Genomic DNA, 23,916 nt, shown 5'->3' on the forward strand with positions numbered 1-23,916 from the left:
CTGTAGAAATACATCAAGGAGCCCTGATGGTGCAATGGTTAAGCACTCGGCTACAAACTAAAAGGTTGGCAGTTTGAATCCACCCGTCGGCTCTGTGGGAAGAAGACCTGGCAATCTACTTCTATAAAGGTTACAGCCAAGAAAACCCTATGGAGCAGTTCCACTCTGTCACAGGGGGTCGCTATGAGTCGGAATTGGCTCGATGGCACCCAACAACAACAGAAACACATGAACATGTGTGTTTCACAGACGTGCACACTCACAAATATTCTCACACACCCAGTGTGGTTGCCAGGTCTCCTGGGTGTCCTTATTTAAGCTTAAGTATCATTGTTTTAGCTGTTGTTTGACCAGGAGTCTGGTTTGTTTATTTGCTTAGAGCTGCTTCAGGGCAGGTTTCAGTAAATTAGTGAAGCCGTGTGCTCCATAATTTGGTCCATACTGATACCTGATTAGCTGAATGGAGCTTCACTGAAATCCTTTTGTCAAAGTACTCGTTTGATTGGGAAATACTTTTGCTTGAAGCGAACCCTCTCCAGATTTTGTAATCTGAACCCACCTGTGTCTTGGGCCCTTATTTTCTAAAGATTTGGTTTATTCAGAGCCTCTAAGTGACTGTGCCCCTCTCTCTGGATTGTCCTACAGATACCCCGTAAGGGGCCCCTGCTGGTACACAAGACCCACCGGGGCTGTCTGCCTGACTGCCCCAGATTCCGGCAGCGGGACCCCTGATGGCAGTAGGCACCTCCCTGTGAAACCTGCCAAGCTGGACGCCACAACTCTGCACGACGACGCTTTGGCCAGCCCCGTGTCCCCTTCAGAGGTGTGCCACCATGCAGTCCTAGCCTGCAGCCCGGGCATCCCTGAAGAACACTATGTAAGCGAGGCTGTGGAAGATGCTCCCAGCTTCAGAGGGTACCGGGATGCCTGCACCATTACTGGTAAGGGGGCCCTTTGCCTGCCGGGGAGGGAGGGCAGGGAGGGAAGGGAAGAGGCTTCAGTTGATGAGGACTTGGGAAGGATGCAGCCAAGGGAGTGGGGACTGGAGGAGGGTGGGGAACCAGAGTGCAAAGTATCTGATCTTTGGGATTGTGAGACCTGGCATCCACAACCAGCTCTGCCAGGGAATAATGCTGTGACTTGTGTAAAACACTGATCTGTCTGAGCTCTGAGCCTCAGTTTTCCCACCTGTAAAATGGGGATGAAGACAGTACCTCATTGAGTTGTCCTGAAGGTTACAGAAGGTAACATTGAACCCCAAGTGGCGTACGTGGTACAGAGTGGATGCTCAGTATAGTTTGATGACTTCCCCCTCTGTTTCTTCAGACTTAAAGTTGGGATAATGGAAATAATATTTGCATTATGTGATGCAGAGATGGGAAACTACCTGTGCTGCCCTTTACAAACCACGAAGAGTTGCAAAGACTTGGGTTGTTACAAATGCCTGTATCAGTTACACCTTCCCAGTGTCCCAGGAACCAGATAATTACCTCCTAGTCCACTGGCGGCATCTGCTGTTGAAGCACGTTTTACTAGATCGTTTCCCTGGGAACGCTGAGACAGGTGCTTGGAGTTAGCTAGCCAGAGGGCTCTGATTGGAAATGGTGTAGGATGGCATGCATAACAATAGTGAGTAGCATTAAAAACAAAAACAAAAACACCCAAACCCTATTTTGGCTCATAGTCACTCTATAGGACAGAGTAGAACTGCCCCATAGGGTTTCCAAGGCAGTAATCTTTATGGAAGCAGACTGCCACATCTTTCTCCCGAGGAGTGGCTGGTGGGTTCAAACCGCTGACCTTTTGGTTAGCAGCCAAGGCTTCACCACCGCACCACCAGGGCTCCTTAGTGAATAGCATAATTATAGTTAAACCCAATTGTATTCATACAGAAGTCTGCTGTATTTCTTGGTTTTGTTTGCAGTTTTTGCTTTTGCCCCCCTGTTTGAAATAATGCCTGATGACAGTGTATAATATGCAAATTTGCTTCCTATAGCTTCTCATTGTTCTGTCTCAACAGTTAAGCATTGAGGACCTCCTGTCAAGAGGGTCTTAGGTACTCAGGGGCACAGAGATGGTTGGGGATTCTGCTTGGGTGCCCAGCCCTGTGCTGAGCACCCCCCACCGCACATGCTTTCTCTCCCATTCCCTTGAGTGAACCATATGTGTTCCTCTCCTCTGTGCACTAAATCCTACTCCCACTTCCCTGCTCCCTGAAGGACACAATTCTAACAATATGCCTCCTCTCTGCTGCATCAATTTCCTCTCCTATTCGTAGGCTCCTTCCTGTTCAGACGAAAGCATGCTATGATTTCTCCCTTCTTAACAAGAATTCTTCTGGGTCCTGCTTTCCCCGCAGGCTAATGCTCTGTGTCTCTGCTCTTTTTAGCAGAAAAACCTGTTTGACAGAGTTGTGTTTGTTTACCCACTCCAGTTTCTCTTCTCCCGAGCCCACTGCAAGCAGGCTTTGGCACCCCCTGCCAAAGCACTGCTTTCTGCAAGGTCACTGATGACCTTGTTAAGTCCACGGGTCCACTCTCCATCTTGCCCTGACTTGACTTTTCATCATTGGCCACTCCCTGCTCCTGGGAACCCAGTCCTCACCTGGCTTCTGGAACCCCATGCTCTCCTCCTGCCTCTCTGGCTGCTCCTTCTCCTCTCCCCAGCCTGGGCATCTTGGAAGGCCCTGGGTCAGCCCTTCCAGTCCTTTGCTTCCCTGCCTATACCCATGTCCTGTTGTCATTAGTTGCTGTGAGTCAGCCCTTGACTCATGGTGACCCCATGCACAACAGGGCAAAATGCTGCCCAGTCCTGTGCTGTCCACATGATCGATTGCAGATTGGACTATTGTGATCCATAGGGTTTTCATTGGTTGATTTTTGGAAGTATATTACCAGGCCTTACTTCCTAGTCTCTCTTAGTCTGGAAGCTCCTCTGAAACCTGCTCAGCATCATAGCAACATGCAAGCCTCCACTGACAGATGGGTGATGGCCTTGCATGAGGTGCATTGGCCGGGAATTGAACCCAGGTCTACTGCGTGAATGGGGAGAATTCTACCACTGAATTACCAATGCCTTCATATGCATGCCCTAGGTGATCTCATCTAGGATCCAGGTTTTAAAATCTTCACCTATACTGACCATCCTCAGCTTTTGTCCTTATCCTGATCTTTCCCCTGTAGGCCTGATTTCCCCTTGGATACTGTCATGGATTGAATTGTGTCCCCCAAAAATATGTGTATCAGTTTGCTTAGGCCAGGATTCCAAGTATTGTGTGTTTGTCCACCAGTTTGTCATATGATGTGATTTTCCTGTGTGTTGTAAATAAATCCTGCCTCTATGATGTTAATGAGGTGGGATAGGCAGCAGTTATGTTAATGAGGCAGGACTCAGTCTACAAGATTGGATTGTGTCTTGAGCCAATCTCTTTTGAGATATAAAAGAGAGAAGTGAGCAGAGAGACAGGAGGACCTCATACCACCAAGAAAGCAGTGCTGGGAGCAGAGCGCGTCCTTTGGACCCGGGGTTCCTGCATGGAGAAGCTCTTAGTCCAGGGGAAGATTGGTGAAAGGACCTTCTTCCAGAGCCGACAGAGAAAACTTTCCCCTGGAGCTGATGCCCTGAGTTTGGACTTCTAGCCTCCTAGACTGTGAGAGAATAAACTTCTGTTTTTTGAAGGCATCCACTTGTATTTCTGTTACAGCAGCAGTAGATGAGTAAGACAGATGCCTAAGAGGCACCTTGAACTCATGTGTCCAAAACTGAGCTCCTCATTTCCACCTCAGTCTGCTTTTCCTGTGATCTTCCCTGTCTTTATGAATGGCACTTCCTTCCACTTGCCCGGGCTAAAAGCCTTGAAGGCGTTTGTGACCTCTGTCTCTTTCATATCTCAGTTTTCCAGGAGATCTGTCAGCTCTACCTGCAGTGTGTCCAGAATTTGGCCATGTCTCACCAGCTCCACAGCAACCACCCCGCTCCACGCCACACCTTCATCTCATGCCTGGACTATTGCACTGGCCTCCTAGCTGGGCCTCCTGCTTCTGCCCTTGCCTCTCTGCAACCCGTCCTCCACCCAGCTATGAGGGTGACTTTTTTCTTAAGTAACTTATTTTTGTTGTCGTTGAAAATATACACAGCAGAACATATGCCAGGCCAGCTAGTTCTTCATGGACAGTTCAGTGATGTTGATTACGTTCTTCAACTTGTGCAACCTTTCTCACCCTCCTTTTTCGAATTGTTCTTCCCCCATTAACATAAAGTCACTGCCCTCTAAGCTTCCTGTCTGAACTTTCAAGTTGCTATTGTCAGTTTGATGAGGGTGACTTTTTCAATATGAGGTCAGATTGTTTTACTCCTCTGCTCCAAACTTCCAGTGAGCTCTCATCGTACGGTGGCCCATGAGGGTCTAAATGTGCGCCGTCCCACCCCGCTGGCCTGCCTCCTACCAGTCATCCCCGCCATCCACTGTAGGCACCCCGGCCTCCTTGCTCATCCTCAAACACACCAGGAGCTTCCAGCCTCAGGGCCTTGGTTCCTGTTGCTCCCACACTGGGATTACCTTTTCCTCAGATGTACCCACACCTCCTTCTTCTCTTTGTCCAAATGGCATTTCATATAAGGCCTTTGTGACCTAACCACCCCATGTGAGGGGTGCTCCCCCGCCACCTTTCCCATCGCCCTTTCCTGCTTTATTTTTTCTCCATAGACTTACCAGCCTCTCAGCTACCATGTGTTTTTTCTTTGTCAAACCTGCAGTAGAATATAAACTCCTGGAGGACGAGGACTATAACTGCTTTGTGCACCACCGAGTCCCAGTGATGAGGTAGCACCTGCATGTGGTCAGTGCTCAGTAAACATTTGTTGAATGCATGACTTGTGTCATTTCATTATTACCACATTCCATCCCCAGGAAGCTGGTACTGTTCGCCCTTTTTTTCAGGTGAAGAAGCTAATTCACAGAAGGGTCAGCATCTCGGCTAAGTTCGCTGAGTTCTAAGTGTGCAGGGCTGTGGGACTGGAGCACGTGTTCTCTGCCACCTAGGAATATGGTCTAGTCGAGGAAAGGGGAGAGTAAGTGGAAAATGGCTGTACACTGTGATTAGCACGGTGATCAGGACAGGCACACGGGAGAGCACCCAGCAAAGCCTCAGTCGGGGGGCCGGGCATGGGGAGGATCAGAGGGTGCTTCATGGAGGAGGTGATGTCCCAACTGCATCTTCATTCATCCGCATGTAAACTGACCTTTGGGAGTCTAGCTGGTGTCTATGCCAAAGAAATCCAGGGAACATCTGGTCTGTTATGGTGGTTTTGCTTTCTTGAACATCACGATCGAGGGCAAAGAAATGGCAGAACACGATGCCGAAACGTCAAACCCTATAGAATGTGGTAAGTTGGGGTTCTTCGCTGGGACACTTGTAGCAAGCACCAGAGCATGGCTGAGAAACAGCACTCCGTGCTGTCACTTTGGCAGCGGCTCAGGAAAGAGGAATGTAAACACAGGCACTGTTGCGGGCTTAAGATGTGTGCAGTCAGCTGATGCAGAACATTCCTAGGTTAAAGTCTTACGAAGGGCATTGAGGGGAAGATCCAAAATGAAAAAAACCGCTCGGAGAGAATGCCGGGAGTATCCCGGAGAGTCTGTGGCTTTGAAAAGTGCAGTCCCGGAGATGACTTGGCACACGGCCTGCGACAAATACACTCCATCCCCAGTTCCCGGCGAGTGCCGAGGTGAACAGCAGACTTTTTGTTTGACTTCAATTTTTAGGCAAAACCAAATGCCTGTCACAAAGCCCTGCCCTGCTCCCCCCGCCTTTCCCCAACGTAGGGGTATCACATTGTGAGTGCGTCATTTTGTGCGGGGCGGTTTAATGAGATGAGCCGATAGGGTGTCCAGGCCGCTCGGAGTTATGTAACACGTTGTGATTCCAGGGCAGCTCACAATCTTAGGATTTGCCCCAACAAGTGAACTCAGAAAACTGCTGAGGCAGGCTGGGCAGGGTGGCTGTGCCGAGGCTCTGCCAGGTCGGGCTGCCATGGAGGTGCCCCTTTCTCTCTGAGTTGCTTCAGGAACTGACTCTGCACATGGCCTTGGTTTTTCAACTCGGGCAGCCCGCGCGGGCACAGCCTCTGCCGGGACTCTGCCAAGGCAAACTCGTTCAGACTAACTCATGTGGTAAGTGTGTTTGCTGAGCACGTCTGCTGTTTGTTTTCTTTGTGGTGTGGCCGGAAGGGAGAAAAGACCCACAGAAGGAGTTTCTCTTGCTCTGCTCTGGTTGTGGGTCGTCCGTGGTCCTGTGGTAGGGAAATTGCAATATTGAATCATTGATGGGCAGAGGTGAAGGACCTCAGAGGTGCTCCCCCTCGTTGTACTGACTCAGAGGAGGCACGAGACCTGGGGGTCCATGAGCAGCAGGCTGAGTTGGGACCGGGTCCCTCCGGACTCCCACCACCTTTCCGTTCTCAGTTCTCTGCGTGGGCTGAGCAGGGTCCTGGAGGACCCCTGTGGCCTCTCAGATGCTGCAGTTTTCTCTAACCCTTTGTCTTTATCCTGGTTTCTTAGAGCCTAGCCTGGTGTCTTGGGCCAGCAAGGAATTCTGTTGTTGTTGTTATTTCTTTCTTTCTTTTTTTAATTGGAAAAATATATATAACCCAGCAAGGAATTTTTAAAGAGGGGAAGAATAGAGTTAAACAGTGTCTCTTTCTCCCTCCCTTTGCCCCTTTTTCCTTCCTTCCCTCAGTCTCTTTTATTCGTTAGTTAATATGCTTGGCCCTTTCATTCGATCCCCACCCAGTGATGGAGGCTTGCTAATCTGTTCTGCTCTGGCTTGTCCCTCTTGCTGTGGGGCTGACGTTTCTTCTCACTGATTGGAATCTGTAGGGTGATGACCCATCTGGTTTCTGTCCCATCTGCATGCCGTTACCTAAGAGTTGTCTAGGCCAAAACACAGTAAATTCCTGAGAGGCACAAGCTCCTCTTGTCTCATTCCAGTGTTTTAAGTTTCAAGACATACGAAACTTTGGACGAGAGATTAGGGTGATACCGTGAATATGGGTGGGTGTTGAAAATGTCTTCGGGCACCTTCAGTCCAACCAGCGTGTATCGAAGGTCACCTTTTTCTGGAGCTTGTGCTAATTGCTGGGGTCCTTCCTAATGAGAATTGATCCTGCTCCTCAAGTCCAGGTGTGGGCACAGGTATAAATGAATAGATGTAAAACCTATGAGAAATGCTCTGGAAAAGCAGGCTTACGAGAACAAGTCTTTTTTTTTTTTTTTAAATTAATTTTTGGTGGTAATATACACTACCAAACGTACATCCATTCATAATTTCTGTATGTACAGTTCAATAACGTTGATTACATACTTCAGATTGTATCACCATCCTCAGTATCTCTACCTGTATTGTTTTATCATCATTAATTTCAACTCTCTGCCCTTTAAAGTTCTCATCTGTGCTTTAAATTCACTGTTGTCAATTTAAACTCATATACATACTTACAAGAGTACAATGCTCAGGGCAAACGTTCTTTGTTAATTGAGCTAAACTTTGTTTAGTTTAACGATGGCTTTATGGGATGGTTTTGGTTGAAGGTATAAAGATTATTTTTAGGCATTAGTTTCAGGGGTTCCCCCAGTCTCAGTGGACCCAGCAAGTCTGGCTTCCATATGAGTTTGAAGTACTGTTCCAAAATTTTTCTCCTTTTGTTCAGGATCCATTTGTTGGGTCCTTGATCAAAATAGTCACAGTAATGGTAGCCAGGCTCCACCCATCTCTTCTGCTCTCCTGGCAGAGGAGGTTATTCATGGAGACAGTGGGACCTGCAGTCCCTTCACAGGAACAGTCTCGTCTGGGAATAACCAGTTAACCAGCTGCTGTTAAGTGGATTCTGACTCACAGCAACCCCGTGCGTGTCAGAGCAGGACTGCGCTCCACAGGGTTTTCAGTGGCTGATTGTTCAGAAGTGCTGCTATTCTCACTTTAGATGTTTACAGAACAAAATAGTTTCTCATTAAATTGTACACATGTTGCCCTATGACAATGGTTAACAACCCCACAGCATGTCAACACTGTCCTTACTCGACCTTGGGTTCCTATCACCAGCTTTCCTGTCCCCTTCTGCCTTCTAGTCCTTGTCTCTGGACTGCTGTACCTCATTAGTCCCGTTTTGTTTTATGGGGTTGTCCAATCCCCGGCTGAACAGTGAACCTTGGAAGTGACTTCACCACTGAGCTAAAAGGGTGTCTGGGGGCCATACTCTTGGGGTTTCTCCAGTCTCTTTCAGACCAGTAAATCTGGTTTTGTGTGTGTGTGTGTATCACACAGGGTTTTTGACATAAATTGTAAACTTTAGTTAAAATGCAATTAGTAAGATTCTTGACATGGATTGGCAGACCATGTTTCCCAGGTGCTTGATATATTACCCACTGCTGTCAAGTTGACTGCCTCATAGTTTCCAAGGAGCGGCTGCATTTGAAACAAAAAAATTTTTTTGTTGTTATGTGATAATCTTTAATGATGCTTGCATTAAATAAAAAACCGTTCAGATAATCAATATTTGAATAGTATCCATGCCTCACAGTTTTAGGCTGCACTTCAACATTTAGAAATTATGTTACAAAAGTAATTAATGAAAATGCATAAACTATTGGTGGGTGTCACTCTCCCTGGTAGATAGATTGTTCTACCAATAAAATAAGCAAGATAAAAAAAGCTTAAATGCCACCCTAGGGTCCTAATTCGAAGAGCTGACTCAGGTACCCTTGAGACATCAGCTCTGCCTCATTTCCAGTTCTCATTCTGTGGATCTCAGTTGACCCCTAAGAATCCAAAATAAGAACATTATCCATGATTCTCATATGCAGCTAGGGTTGGGAACCACTGTTTTAATGGTTAATATAGATTCTTTTTATTGCTTTTTCTGTTGTCCCAGTTTGTAACAATTGCATGATTTTCTCCTTAAGGGGTGATTTTTCTCTGCAAAACTTAGTGTTTTATGACACCATGGTTTAAAATGAAACAAATTTTTATGTTACTTGATGTGTCATGTGTTACAGTTTTCCCCCACCTCAAACCATTTTAGGAAGCCAGCAAATAATAAATTATAATTAAAAAGAAGTGAAGGAATGATCTTATTAAACAATTAACCAAGGATGCTTTGCAGGTTGCTTCAGAACATTGATCCCAGCTACAAATAGCCTTCCCAGTGGTGCTCATTTAAATGGCAAGTTTTCATAATGAATTTAAAATGATAGGACTTGCAAGTATCGGATTGTGAGCGTCATTTCAGAAGCACAGCCGCTTTGTCAAGACACCCCCTCCCATGAGGAACTTTGGAGTCAGAAACTTCTCTTCATTCTCTGATCTCTCATGAACATTGAAAAACTAGAGCAAATCAGGTCAAAACTATTACGAATGGAAGCATTACAGCTGTGATTAGACTTGAACAAATCTAATTTCATAAATCATAATAATGGCTGACACTTACTGAGTAGTTACTCTGTGCCTGGCAGGCTGCTAAGCTGTCTTCTAGGAACTCCCTTCGTCCTCAGAACAACCCTGTGAGGTGGGTACTAGCATCACCTCCATCTTTAAGGAAGTGCCGAGTGGTTGTTATAGATGAATCGTCTCCCACATAAAGATATGTTGAGGTTCTAACCCCTATACCTGTGAATGTGACCTTGATTGGAAATAGGGTCTTTTAAGATGGAGTACGGTGAGATCCTAATCCCATCCAAGCGGTATTTTTGAAATGAGAAGAACAGACCCAGAGAGTTAGACAGAAGGACGGCCATATGACCCCAGAGACAACCACGAACCAAGGAACGCCAAGGATGGCTGGGAGCCACCAATAGCTAGGAGAGAGGCGTGGAGCAATTTTCTATCAGAGCCCTCAGGAGGAATCAGCCACAGCCAGTATCCTGGTTTAGACTTGCAACTTCCAGAGCTCTGAGACAATAAAGTTCTGTTCTTTAAAGCTACCCACTTTGTGGTATTTTGTTACGGCAGTCCTCGGAATAACTGGTGAAATGGCTTCACCTCTCAGATGAAACAGAGATCCTTGGGGTTTTAGACCCAGCATTGCTGTCTTATGGCCCTGTTTAAGTTAACTTCCTTTATTGTGGGCTTTTCCTTTTTAAATAATTTCATTTGACTTGGGTTTTAAATTATAAAAATAACAAGTGTGTGGTAAGATTTGAAACTGTACCAAAGTGTAGAAAATGCAGAGTGTAACTCCACATCTATTTAGTTCAAGTTAAAAAAAAAAGTCATTCCAGGAAGTGTCAATGCCCGTATTCTTTTCCTAAAAAAATGCACATGGGACTGTGCCATATACCCTGATCTGCAATTTAAAAACAAAAAAACAAACAATATTACTTGAGATTGTTTCATTGTAGTACATATAGTATTGCCTTAGTCTTTTTAATAGCTACACGGTATCTCAGTGTATCATTATCATCATTTACTTATTTAAACCAGCGGTTCTCAACCCTAGAAGACCTAATGCCTCTTTTTATAACATTTTGTAATTCCTCCTTTACTAACCCAAAATTAAATTTAAAACACAAGAGTCACACCTAAAACTCACTGCCATCGAGTTGATTTTGACTCATGGTGACTGCATAGGGTTTCCAAGGCTGTAAATCTCTACAGAAGCAGACTGCCACATCTTTCTCCCACAGAGCCATTGGTGGTTTCGAACCACTGACCTTTCAGTTAGCAGTCCATCACTTTAACCACTGCCACCAGGGCTCATCCTAATAGACAACTAACCCTCCTAAACGTAAAAATTTTTTAGAAAAGAGTAGTGTAACATAAAGGAGAAACAGAAGTAAAATGATGTAACCTGTATTTCAGCTTCATGTAAATGGAATCACACACTGAGATCTTTTGTGACTGAATTCTTTCACTAAGCATAATGTTTTCGGGGTTCATGCACGTTGTAACGTGTTTCAGCGCTTCGTTCTTGCGTGTACACAGCCTCATTAAGATGCATCATGAGTGCTCAGGTGCTTGCACCTGCATCTCGGATTGCTGTGAAGGTGGCAGCCACAGAGGCAGCTAACCGTGCTGGCTGCTCGAGGTCCAAGAGAGCACTACTCTTCTAAGCAGTCAGTTACTCATGGACACTAAGTTTTGCTTTGTAAATCCATGCTCCAAGGAGCATCCTTGCATGTCTTTTGGGTCACTTCTCCTATATGTCTGTAAGCTAAGTTCCTAACGGGAATGAATGTGCCTTTAGGATTTGATGTACATGACAACCTTGCCCTTAGAGAGCCTGCACCTGTTAAGTCCCTAGCACCAGCGGGAGGGAGGGGCAGTTTCTTGCCAGCTCTGGGCATTGTCAGCCTTTGTCATCTTGGTTAATCAGAGAGTCATGAAAGATAGTGTCTCATTTTATTTTGTATCTTTTTAATTCGGGATGAGTCTGCGGCTCTCTTGTATTGTATTTTCGTTTTTCAGCAAACTCCCTGTTTTTGGTCTTTGCTTGTTTTCCTAATGGGTTGCTGACTTTTAAAGGGTATTTACTGAGTTTCTGTTGTGTGTACCGGAGATAGGGCAGGTGTAAGGCTGAGATTCTCTTATATTTCAGCGAAGGAAAAACACCTTAAAAATAGTTATACAGAGTATTATTTAACCACAACCGTGTTTGGTACTCAAGAGTCCCTGGGTGGTACAAATGGTTAACTTGCTCAGCTGCTAACTGAAAGGTTGGAGGTTCAAGTTCACCAGAGGCACTTCGGAAGAAAGGCCTGGCTATCTACTTTCAAAAAATCAGCCATTGAAAACCCTATGGAGCACAGTTCTAGTCTGACACACATGGGGCCACCTTGAGTTGGGGTCGATTTGATGGGAAGTAGCTTGGTGTTTGATATTCAAAGGAGAAGTACAGGGTACTAAGAAAGTGTGTAAAGGCATTTTTGAAATGGCAGCTTCCAAGAATGTTTCAATGGGAAAGTCACATTTAAATAACAATATGAAGGACATGTAGGAGTTAGCGGGGTGAGGAGGGAGAGAAAGAACATTCTAAGCCCTGAGGCGGGAAGGAGTGTGGTGTGTTCAGATGTTAACAATAATAATAACTAACATTTACTGGGAGTCCCTGGGTGGCACAGGTGATTAAGTACTTGACTGTTTGTTAGCTGAAAGGTTGGTGGTTTGAACCCACCCAGAGGCACCTCAGAAAACAGGCCTGGTGATCTGCTTCTAAAAGGTCACAGCCTTGAAAACCCTATGGAGCAGTTCTACTCTGCACACATGGGGTCACCATGAGTCAGAATCAACTCAACGACAACCAGCAACAACATTTATTGAGCACTTACACTGTGCCAGGCGTTGCTCCAGGGTGCCTTTTATGTCTGTCTTAATTTCATTCTCATATGTCAGTTATCAATTGCTGTGTGTAATAAACTTCCAGCAGCTTAAAACAGCAACGAACATTTATTATCTTTCACATATTTCTGTGCACCAGGAATTCAAGAGTGGCTTATCTAGGTGGTTTTGGCTCAGGATTTCTCATGATGTTGAAGTCAAGATAAAAGCTTGCAGCTTTGGAAGATAGTTTGGTAGTGCATCAAAATGTTAAACAGAACTACTGTATGACCAGCAGTTTTACTCTTAGGCATGTACCCAAGAGCAATGAGAATATATGTCCACATAAAATCTTGCACATGAATGTTCATAGCAGCATTATTTACAATAGCCCAAAAGTTGAAACAACCCAAATGTCTACCAACTGATGAATGGATAAAGAAATGTAATATATCCATAGGAATGAAATAGTGATACATGCTGCAACATGGATGAACATGCTTAGTGAAAGAACCCCATCACGGCAGAGCACACAGTGTGTGTGATTCCATTTGCATGAAGTATCCAGAATAGGCAAATCCATAGAGACAGAAAGTGAGTTAGTGGTTTCCAGGGGCTAGGGGATGGTATCTGGGTGGCGCAAACGGTTTGCACTCAACTGCTAACTGAAAGTTGGCGACCCGAACCCACCCGGTGGTACCACAGAAGAAAAGGCCTGGCGATCTGCTTCCATTATGATTACAGCCAAGAAAACCCTGTGGAGCAGTTCTACTCTGCAACAAACACATGGGGTCACTATGAGTTGGAATTAACTCAATGGCAGCTAACAACAGGGACTAGGGGTGAGGGAGAATGGAGTGTTTCTGCAGATGGGTATGGAGTTTCTTCTGGAGGATGATGAAGATATTCTAAAATTGCAAAGATCGCACAACTTTTTTTTTTATTGTGCTTTAAGTAAAAGTTTACAGTTTGTTAGTTTCTTGTATAAAAATTTATACACACATTGTTATGTGACGCTAGTTGCTCTCTGTATAAAGTGACGGCACGCTCTTCCCTTCCACCTCAGGCTTCCCATGTCCATTCAACCAGCTCCTGACCCTCTCTGCCTTCTCATCTTGCCTCTGAACAGGAGCTGCCCATTTAGTCTCATGTATCTACTTGAGCTAAGAAGCACACTCCTCATGAGTATCATTTTATGGCTTATAGTCCAGTCTAATCTATGTCTGAAGAGTTGGCCTTGGGAATGGCTTTAGTTTTGGCCTAACAGAGAGTCTGGGGGCCATGTCTTCCGGGGTCTCTCCAGTCTCAGTCAAACCATTAAGTCTGGTCTTTTCACTAGAATTTGAGTTCTGTACCTCACCTTTCTCCTGCTCTGTCACGCATAACTTTTTTAAAAATTTAACTTTTATTGTCATAAAATATATAACAAAAAATTAGTCATTTTAACTATTTTTAAGTATACAATTCAGTGACATTAATTACATTCACCATGTTGTGCAGCCATTGCCACTGTCTATCTCCAAAAGTCTGTCATTACCCCAAACAGAAGCTCAGCACCCCTCAAGCGATAACGCCCCATTCTGCCCTCCCCTCAGCCCCTGGCCATCACCAATAAACTCTTGTCTCTATGTATTTTCCTGTTCTAGATATTTCATATAAGTAGGATCCTACAATATTTGTCCTTTTGTGTATGACTTATTTGACTCAGAACAATCTTTTTAAGGTTTATTCATGTTGTAGCATGTATCAGGACTTCATTTCTTCACGGGACTGAGTTATATTCCATTGTACATATGTACCACACTTTGTTTATCCAGTTGTTGATGAATATTTGGGTTGTTCTACCGTTGGCTGTTGAGAATAGTGCTGTAGTGAACACTGTTGTGCAAGTATCTGTTTGAGTCCTCGTTTTTGAGTCTCTTAGGTGTATACCTAGGAGTGGAATTGCTGGGTCATATGGTAATTCTTAGAGCCCTAGTGGCACAGTAGTTAAGAACTATGGCTGCTAACCAAAAGGTCGGCAGTTCAAGTCCACCAGCTGCTATGATTCTTTGAGAACTGTTTTTCACAGTGGCTGTACCATTTTACAATCCCATGAACAATGGATAAGCGTTCCAATTTCTCTAGTCCTTACCAGCACTTGTGTTCCACTTTTCTGATGAAAGCCATCCTAGTGAGTGTGAGGTGGTATGCCATGGTTTTGATTTGTATTTCCCTAATGACTAATGGAAGGAGCCCTCATGGCACAAACAGTATAAGAGCTCGGTGGCTCACTGAAAGATTGGTGACTCGAACCCACCCAGCAGCTCCTCGGGAGAAAGACCTGGAGATCTGCTTCCGTAAAGAGTATAGCCAAGAAAACCCAATGGGGTTCCTATGAGTTGAAATCCACTTGACGGCATCTAACAACACCAATGACTGCCAGTGCTCAGTGTCTTTATATGCTTATTGGCCATTTGTAGATCTTTTTGGAGAAATGCCTATTTAAGTCCTTTGCCCATTTTAAAATTGGGTCGTTTGTCTTTTTGTTGTTGAACGCACAACTTTGAAAATTCTAAAAACCACTGTAGATTGTATCGCAGTAAAGCTATTATTCGAAAACAAAAAAGATGAAAACTTGCCTGTGGCTGAAGGATCCACTTCCAAGATGACTCACTGACATCCTGGCAAGTTAGTACTTGCTTTTGGGGCAAGGCCTCACAGTTCCTCACCACACGGGCCTCTCCACAGGGCCACTTGCTGTCTTTATGATGTGGCAACTGGCTTCCCCCAGGGTGAGCAATCGCAAGACCAAGGGGGAAATTGCAGTGACTTGTATGACCTAGGCTCGGAAGTCATGTAGTCACGTCCGCCATATTCTTGGGCTAGCCATGTTTCGGTGTGGGTGGGTACCCACACTGTGGAACCCTGTGATACCCCGCAAGGGAGGTGAGAACCACTGGGAGCCATCTTGGAGGCTGGCATTCACCCCGTACAACAACCCTATGAAGTAGGCATTATTATGATCCCCATTTTACAGATGAGGTAATTACAGCACAGAGAGGTTAAGTAACTTGTGCATGGAGTGGAGTCGGGGTTTGAATCAAGGTATTTTGCCTGCAGAGCCCACTTTTTTAACCATTACTGATATTTTCTGAGCTTCTTTGACTATGATCCACAGTTTTTTTTTTAAAAAAAAAAAAAAAAAGCTAAGAAACTCATTTTACATTGTGACCAAGAACAATTCTAAAACAACAAAACAAAACAAAAAACACCAGTTCCTATCAAGTCGTCTCCCACTCAAGATAACCTGTGTGTCTCAGAGTAGAACTGTGCTCCGTAGGGTTTCAATGGCTGAGTTTTCAGAAGTAGATCACCAGGCCTTTCTTCTGAGGTGCCTCTGGGTGGACTTGAACCTCCAACCTTTTGGTTAGCAGCCGAGTGTATTAACCATTCGTATCACCTAGGGTCTCAAGTATACTTATACGTAGAACTAAAACAAGTTTTACATAATAACCTTCATTCTTATTGCAATTCATTTGGATATTTTCTGTTGTATTTATTTTAGGGAAAAAAAATTATAGTTGTAGTTGACCAGATTGGTTCCTTGCCCCCTTGCAGTTTGAAAACTTTTGCGCTATACTCTTTTGCCTCTGTAGAAATTTAAAAGGCTTAAAATTCAGGGCTCCCCATGCTGTCTCTCCCATAGCCAGTCTTGCTTCCTAGGACTAACTCTTAGAAGCAGTGGCTTAAAAAAAGTGTGCAACATAAAGAAATACAAACTGTGTAAAGAATGTACCTGGGGGTTTTTCCCTCCTTATCAGATTCCCAGTCTTGTGCCTGTCCTCCCCAGGGGAAGTACCATTTCTTGTGTATCTTTCTATGAATATTTTATGCATGTGTATGTATATATGTCCTCTCCCCTTTCTGCAAATGGGGCCATATGCTAAACGTGCCATTCAGTGCCTTGCTTTTTCTACTCAGTAATATGTATTAGGAGGAGCCCTGGTGGCACAATAGTAAAGAGCCTGGCTGCTAACAGAAAGGTTGGCAGTTTGAACCTGCTGGCCGTTCTGTGGGAGAAAGATGTAGCAGTCTGCTTCCGTACAGATTTATAGCCTTGGAAACCCTGCGGACAGTTCTGCTCGCCATGAGTCAGAATCGATTCAACGGCAACGGGTTAATATGTATTGGAGACTTTTCCTTTTAGCAGTTACCACATCTAGCTCGTTCTTTTTATTGGTTGCATATTATCCATTGCATGCAAGAACCACAGTTGACTTAAATAATCCACTATTGATGAACCACATGTAGATTGTTTTCAGTATTTTGCAAATACAAAAAGGGCTGCAGAGGACATTGATGTTCCCACATCTTTGAGCAAATATGTGATGACTGTACTCGTGAGGAGAGCTCTTAGAGTGGGAATGTTAGTTTTGGTGGTTTATGCCTGAGAAGTTGTGTTCATTGTATTGTTCAGATAACATGGGAGGGCGCTTGTGTGCCCACATCTTCCACACCCCTGGTATTAGCAAACGTTTAGCTTTTTGCCAATTTGATGTGTGTAAAACCGTAATCTTTGGGTCTTCATTTGTGTTCCTCTCAGTATGAGGAGGTTGAGCATCTAGGGAGATTTTTTTTTTTCTCTTTTTGTGACCCGAGATAAATAGTTTGTTTTTAGCTCATGGGGTGGTTACCTCTATAGTTCTAGTTAAGATAGTTATTATTTATATTTTCCTTTCTTCATTTACCAGCAGTACAGAGGGGCTCGTAGTAATACCTGCCTCACTGGGTTGTGGTGAAGATTAAAGGAGTTTAATACATGATGAGTGCTTAGGAGGCTGCCAACACATACTAAGTGCTCAATTAACCTCTTTGTTGTTGCTATTGTCTGCCTGCCTGCCTACCTACGTACTTATCACTCATTGATTGATTGATCTATCTATCTGCTTACCTAACATCTTTGTCTGTCTGTCATTTGCCTAAAAAAAAAAAAAAAAAACCCAAACAAAACAAACCCTTTGCCGTTGAGTCAATTCTGACTCATGGTGACCCCAAGTGACAGAGTAGAACTGCTCCATAGGGTTTTCTGGGCTGTAATCTTTATGAAAGCAGATCACCAGGCCTTTCTTCCATGGTGCAGCTGAGTGGGTTCCAACTGCCAACTTCAGGTTAGTAACTGAGCACAAACCATTTGGGCTACCTAGGGACCTGCCTACCTGCCTACAATTTACCTGTTTGTCTGTCTGTCTGTCGTCTATCTATTTTTTTATCATCTGTCTGTATGTCTGCCTGCCTGTCTGTTTGCTTGTCTATATAGCACCCATCCATCTATCTACCCTTCCATATATCTTTGGCCTGGAGGAAAACCCTGGGATGCTTATTGCTGGTTAATAGGTATAGGGTAAAGGTGGAGAGACAGGAGCTGACAGTTATTTTAGATGTTACACCCTTCAGTTAGCCCCCCTGTTTTCAGGCTCTTTCCCCATCTTCTGTTTTTCTTATTGTATCTGAGCTTAAATCCAACAAGCCCCTCCTCCATATTCTGGGGTTTAGGCTTATTCTGTTCTCCTTTCCATCAACATTCAATCAGAACTTAGAGAAAGACAGCAGGTCAGAGGCCATGCTAGGTCAGTATTCTTTAGTGCTTTTCCAGCACATTAAAATAGCTGTTCTGGAGAGTAGGAGAAAGAGTGCTGAGCAGGTTGACGCCCCCAGTGACGGGAGTCCGTGGTGCTCTAGGCCCTCAGTCAGCCCCATGAGTTTTGTGATTTTCCTCCAGTGCCCTTGGGAGCTGCGCTGCAGGGCACAGTCAGGTAGACAGCTGTTGGTTTCATCCAAAGTTGGGTGTTGCCCAGTGGGTACATCGAAACGACCATGGAGCAAGGTAGACAAAAGTGCAATTGAAGCAAAGAGCTGTGGGGTTCAAGCTGGCTGGGAAGGAGGGGATAGAGGCAAAGTGGAGGGGCCCAGGGGCTTGGGAGTCTTGATGTGGTGTAGTAGGAATAACTGAGTGAGAGCTGAAGGGATGGGGGCATCCGGCCTTCAGATTTCAGAGGTGGCCCAGGTGTGGCTGGCGCAAGTGGGATGTAATGTGATGGCCGTTGAGGTTGTGAGGTCCAGAATTGAGAGGGTGGGAGTTGGGTGGTGCCAAGCAGGGGGGTGGTGATGACAGCCTTGATGAATGGCTGGACTTGGTGGAGAAGAGGACCATGAGCCTGGTGCCACAGGGTGGAGGGGCTGAGAGTGGCCTGGTGAGCATAAGGCAGGGGTGGTGATACAGTCGGATAGTGTGAATGAGTCTCAAGTGAGCAAGGGCTTTTCAAGGAGGATGGACACAAATGAACCGGAAGTGGCTGGAGGAGCTAGAGGATAGCAATACCAACTCCAGACCCTGAGGAGCATGGGAATGTCAGCTCAGAGAAAGACGCGAAATCTTCACCTTCTGGGAGGTTTTAAACCCAAGCTCAATTTTGATCCAAATGATAGAACACGTGCGTGGGACCAATTGAACCTTCACGGTGGGAGAGAAGGAAGCTCTTACTTCTTAGTGGTTGGAAAGATGAAGAGGCTAAGCCTATGGGTAGGCCCCTGTCCCTCCAACTTCCAGCCATGCAGGAAGGCCCTGCTGGGGAGCCCCTGCCATTCCTTTTCTTCTCTTGGTAAGAATTCTGTTCTCAGCCCCTACCTAACATGTTAGGTTTCAGCTTATCTGATAAATATACTCTTTTTTTTCAGTACCAGAAAAAACTCACAACATACAGTTTAGATTGTCATAATTGCAGGTTTGAACTCTGTTACTCAATGCTATTCGACTTTATTTCTTCCTGATTATGTAGGGGTTTGGTGTTGAATGGAGACGCTGGGTGGTGCAAATGGTTAACGCACTTGACTCCAAAAGGTTGGAGGTTCAAGTCCACCCACAGGCTCCTCAGAAGAAAGGCCTGGTGATCTACTTCTGAAAAACAAAACACAAAAACCTGTTTCTGTTGAGTCGGTTCTGTCTCATAGCGAATGTATTCTGTCTCATAGGGGCCGTATAGGACAGAGTAGAACTTCCCTGTAGGGTTTGCAAGGCTATGATCTTTACGGAAGCAGACTGCCATATCTTTCTCCTGAGGAGCGGCTGGCTGGTCAGTTAGAACCATTGACCTTTTGGTTAGCAGCTGAGCACATAACCACTGGTATTGAAAACCTTGTGGAGCTCAGTTCTACATTGACACACATGGCATTGTCATGAGTCGACAACTGCACCTGGTTTGGTCTTTAGTTTTGGTGTTGAATAGATATGGGAATGGGCAAATCTGGATTTGTGAAAGGCCCTTGAAGTCTTCATGCCCAGAAGCAGGAGGTAGTGATGGCCCTGGCCAGCTATGGATGCAGCACCACCTAGTGGGCCAGGAAAGCAGTTACAAGAGGAGTTGGGAGTCTTAACCTTGACACCAGGTACCTGGTCTCTGGCAGCTCCATGAGTTGGTAGCTTTTGAAGGGGATTGAGGGAAAGGGAAATTAATTGCCAATAAAGTCTGTCAGGTAAGGCTGGCATCTTTAGTTGTATAGAACAAAAGGAACCTTCCCACATCATCCCTTCTGCCTCGATCCATCTACTTTATTCTGTTCTCATCTGTTCTGTTTGGTGGAACGAATTCCAGAAATAGTTTTAGTAGGGGAGAGCGTTGTTATAGCAAGTGTGACCATATTTTTCTTGCTTAGATGACTTGTGAGGAGCTTCTAATGCTAGTGTTTCAGTGGTTGTACTTTACATGATTTTAAATTGGGCCTGTATTAGTCAGGTTTCCTGCACTGAGGCTGCGTAACAAACAACTCCCAGTGACTACAATAACTTCTTGCTGATAGATATATAGGTCACCTGACTGTTGGCTGGGCTTGGGTCCAGGTCGGCTCTACTTGTCTCTCATTTGGAGATTCAGGCTAAAGAGGCAGTGACTACCTAGGGGTGTGCTCTTCTCCTGGCAGAGGACTGGTGCTGAGGAGGACAAACCAAACCACACAAGTACATCAAAGCCTCTGTTAGATATGGAGGAAGTTATGTCCACTCACATTCCATTGGCAAAGGCAAGTCACATAGCCCGGCTCAAAGTCACAGAGGTGGGGAATGGCATTTTGTCCACAGTGAACCTTGGCAAGGGTGGGGAGGGAAGGAAGAATTGAGAACAAAATAAGCAGCCTAGGTTTTGGAAGATTCTTAGGTAACAGGAGGAGTCCCTGGGTGGCTCAAACGGTTAAGTGCTCAGCTACTAACTGAAAGGTTGGCAATTTGAATCCACCTAGAGGTACCTAGGAAGAAAGGCCTGGCAGTCTGCTTCCAAAAGATCACAGCCACAGAGTAGAACTGAGCCTGTGGAACACAGTTCTACTCTGAAACATATGGGGTTACCATGAGTTAGAATCAACTCGATGGCACCTTGTTTGTTTTTTGGCTTTTAGGTAACAGGACAGGCACTGAATGGCTGAGGGAAGGGTCATAGGTGACCTTCAGGAAAAGCCTCATAGTGTCAATGACCTGTATGCCCTTCGCTTATTCTCTTAGCCCTGCAGGGCTAGAGAACTTGGGGTGGGAGTGGAGGGGAAAGGACATAGGCTCTTATGGCCTACAGCAAGAGTTGGCCGACTTTTTGTAAAGAGCCAGAGAGGATATAATTTAGGCTTGCAGGCCATATGGTCTCTGTCACTACTCAGCTCTGCTATTGTAGTGTGAGAGCAACTGTTTGAATTGTGTCTGCCAAAAATATGTGCTGTAAATCCTAACCTCTATACCTGTGATTATACAGGTTTCTCCCACTATCTGAAAGCAGAGCATTCCTGTGAAACCTTTTGTAAGCTGAAATGGCATAAAGCAAAGAAGCAATTAACATTAAATTATATAGGAAAATTTTTAAGCATTCTCAGACCCAAAAAATAGCCTACTAAGCCATAGCAAATAACACACAAAACCTAAAATAACACTAACATATAGTAAAAGTAGGAATGATAATGATAAATATACAGCCTATATAAAGTAGACATAATGTTTGTACAGTGTAGTTTCATTTACCAGAATCCGGAAGACAGTGAGCACACTGGGAGGCTGAGAGGTGGTGGCGGTGATGATGGCTGCCCTGGTAGCCTAGCTGTGGCGGCTTGATGCAGAGATGCTGAGTGTAGTTCCCAAGGAAGGAGCTTGGTGGCACCACTCTCACTGCTCGGGGTGTGTGCTGCCTTTTTAACGGCTCACTGCAGAACACATACTGAACGCTTTTTCCACTTTTCCCCTTTTTTCGTAAAAGCGAAAATCCTCTTTGGATTTTTTTCGCTTAGCGAAAACAGTTACTAACATAGGTCTTTTGTAAAAGCAAAGTGGCGTAAAAGGAAGTTTAGAAAAGTGGGGGATACCTGAAATCCCATTTGGGAATGGATTGTCTTTGTTATGTTATTGAGGCAGGATTAGTGTAGGGTGCGTTTTGAGTCAGTCGCTTACAAGATATAAAAGGAGCAGATTAAGCAAGCAGAGATGGGGTAAGATAGATGCCATGCCACATGGAGATCTCCAAGGAACCAGGAAGCAGAAGCTGAAGAGACAAGGACCTTCCCCCAGAGCAGACAGGGAAAGCCTTCCCCAGAGCCGGTGCCCTGAATTTGGACTTCTAGCCTCCTAAACTGTGAGAAAATAAATTTCTGTTTGTTAAGGCCATCCACTTGTGGTATTTCTGTTATAGCAGCCCTAGATAACTAAGACAGTAGCCATAAAAAGCCAAAAAAACCAAACCTGTTGCCGTAGAGTCGCTTCCAACTCACAGCAGTCATAGACAATATGTAAAGGAATGGGTGTGTCTGTGTTTCAATATTTGTTTATAAAAACTTTTATTTATAGAAACAAGCAGGGTGCTGGATTTCCCTGTGGGCTGTAGTTTGCAGACTCCTGGCCTAGACCTTCAAGGACTGATCGTTATCAGGATGCCAGTTGAACAATTAAGAGAGAAATATCCCTGTTTAGCTGGGAATTCAAATAAAATTGAAAAGGGCTGTTGGGGAGTCCAGTAATACCCTATTCACCCAGAAGTGTTAACTGTCAACAGTTGTTTCATATAATTGGATTCTCCAGGCAGCCTTATTGCATGAAATCTCATTTTGCTTAACCCATTTTCAATAGAAATGTATATAAAAGGTATAAAAGGAACTCCTTGGGCTCCCCAAACACTGGGTACAGAAGGTATTTAACCTTTGTGGATTCAGATTTATCTTTCATGAACAGCAGTTCTATACCTAAAGATTCGGGGATTCTACACCTAGAGATTCAGGGATGTGCTTAATGGTGGTAGGTGTGCTCAGCAAGTCTACTTTCAAATTCCTTGTAATTGCAATTTTTGAGGTAGCAGCTTCATTGAGGTATAGTTCGTATTCTGTACAATTCACCCATCTAGCGTGTATAATTCAATGGCTTTTAGTGCAGCCATCATCACACTCAATATTAGAACACTATTCATCACTCCAAAAAGAGACGGCATACCCTGTAGCCATCACCTCCAACCCCTCTCCCCTCAGTGTGGCTGCATTTTTAGTAAATTTTTTAAAAAATCACCTCTTGGGCTCCACTGCCATTGTTGATCTTGACTCTAACAGGCTTACCCCCACAGCCTTAGCAGAGTAAGGGTTCCCTTTCAGTGGTCATCCACGTTACCCTAAGTGCTCCAAACATTGAAAGACATTTTAATTTGACACTCATGTATTGTCACTGCGTCACCTGATGAGCTACTTTTAAAACCTTTCTTGTATTTTAGCTTTACATTTCTTCATTTGTATTCTGCTTTCCCATAAGTTGTCCTTTGTAATTTTCTACATTTTGAGTTTACGTTTCTGTTGGTTGGAATCCTGGCTCAAGTAATACGGAATGATTTCATTCCCAGGTTTTATTGGCTTTGTTTTTGTCTGTTTGGTTTGTTCATTGTTAGGCTGTAATGATTTAATTAATTTATTTATTTGGGATGAGCTTGCAATCTTTTAATGTCCAGATGATTTCATTTGATGTTTTAAAAAAAGGAACCATTGTTCATTTATAAACAGAATTTCCCGTTCGGGAAATAATTTAGGTTAACAATCAAATAGTTAAATGCATTGAATGCTGGAGGCACATTAGGTATTGTGGTTTCATAAAAGTTTGTTCTATGAATAAAGTTTTCCTGATTTGGCACTTAACTTTTTGTTTGTTTGTTTATTGTTGTTGTTTAAGTGAAAGTTTACACTTCAAGTTAGTCTCTTATACAAAAATTTATACATGTATTGTTATGTGACCCTAATTGCTCCCCCTATATGGTGACAGCACACTCCTCTTTTCTACCTCGGGTTTCCCCGTGTCCATTCAACCAGCTCCTAACCCTCTCTGCCTTCTCATCTCACCTCCAGACAGAAGCTGCCCATTTAGTCTCGTCTATCTACTTGAGCTAAGAAGCACACTCTTCACAAGTATCATTTTATGTCCCACAGTCCAGTCCAATCCCTGTCTGAAGAGTTGGCCTCGGGAATTGTTTTAGTTCTGGGCTGATAGAGAATCCAGTGGCCATGCTTTCCAGGGTTCCTCCAGTCTCAGACCATTAAGTCTGGTCTTTTTACTAGAATTTGAGTTCTACACCCC

At 44.5% G+C, this 23,916-nt stretch overlaps 1 protein-coding gene across 3 annotated transcripts in view; it reads left to right on the forward strand.

Moving 5' to 3' along the window:
* The first annotated feature begins 565 nt into the window (after positions 1-565).
* TRAK1 (trafficking kinesin protein 1) overlaps positions 566-23,916 on the forward strand; it is a 150,598-nt gene continuing 127,247 nt past the window's right edge. For 2 of the 3 annotated variants that reach the window (XM_004368421.1, XM_023725945.1), the window contains exon 1: positions 6,082-6,172. In XM_004368421.1, the coding sequence (XP_004368478.1) occupies positions 6,082-6,172 (91 nt within the window). Of the gene's footprint in view, positions 942-6,081; positions 6,173-23,916 lie in introns of those variants that run through there. The other variant, XM_023725964.1, reaches the window with a different exon arrangement.

This window comes from Trichechus manatus, unplaced genomic scaffold (genome assembly GCF_000243295.1).
Source record: "Trichechus manatus latirostris isolate Lorelei unplaced genomic scaffold, TriManLat1.0 scaffold00001, whole genome shotgun sequence".
NCBI lineage: Eukaryota > Metazoa > Chordata > Mammalia > Sirenia > Trichechidae > Trichechus > Trichechus manatus.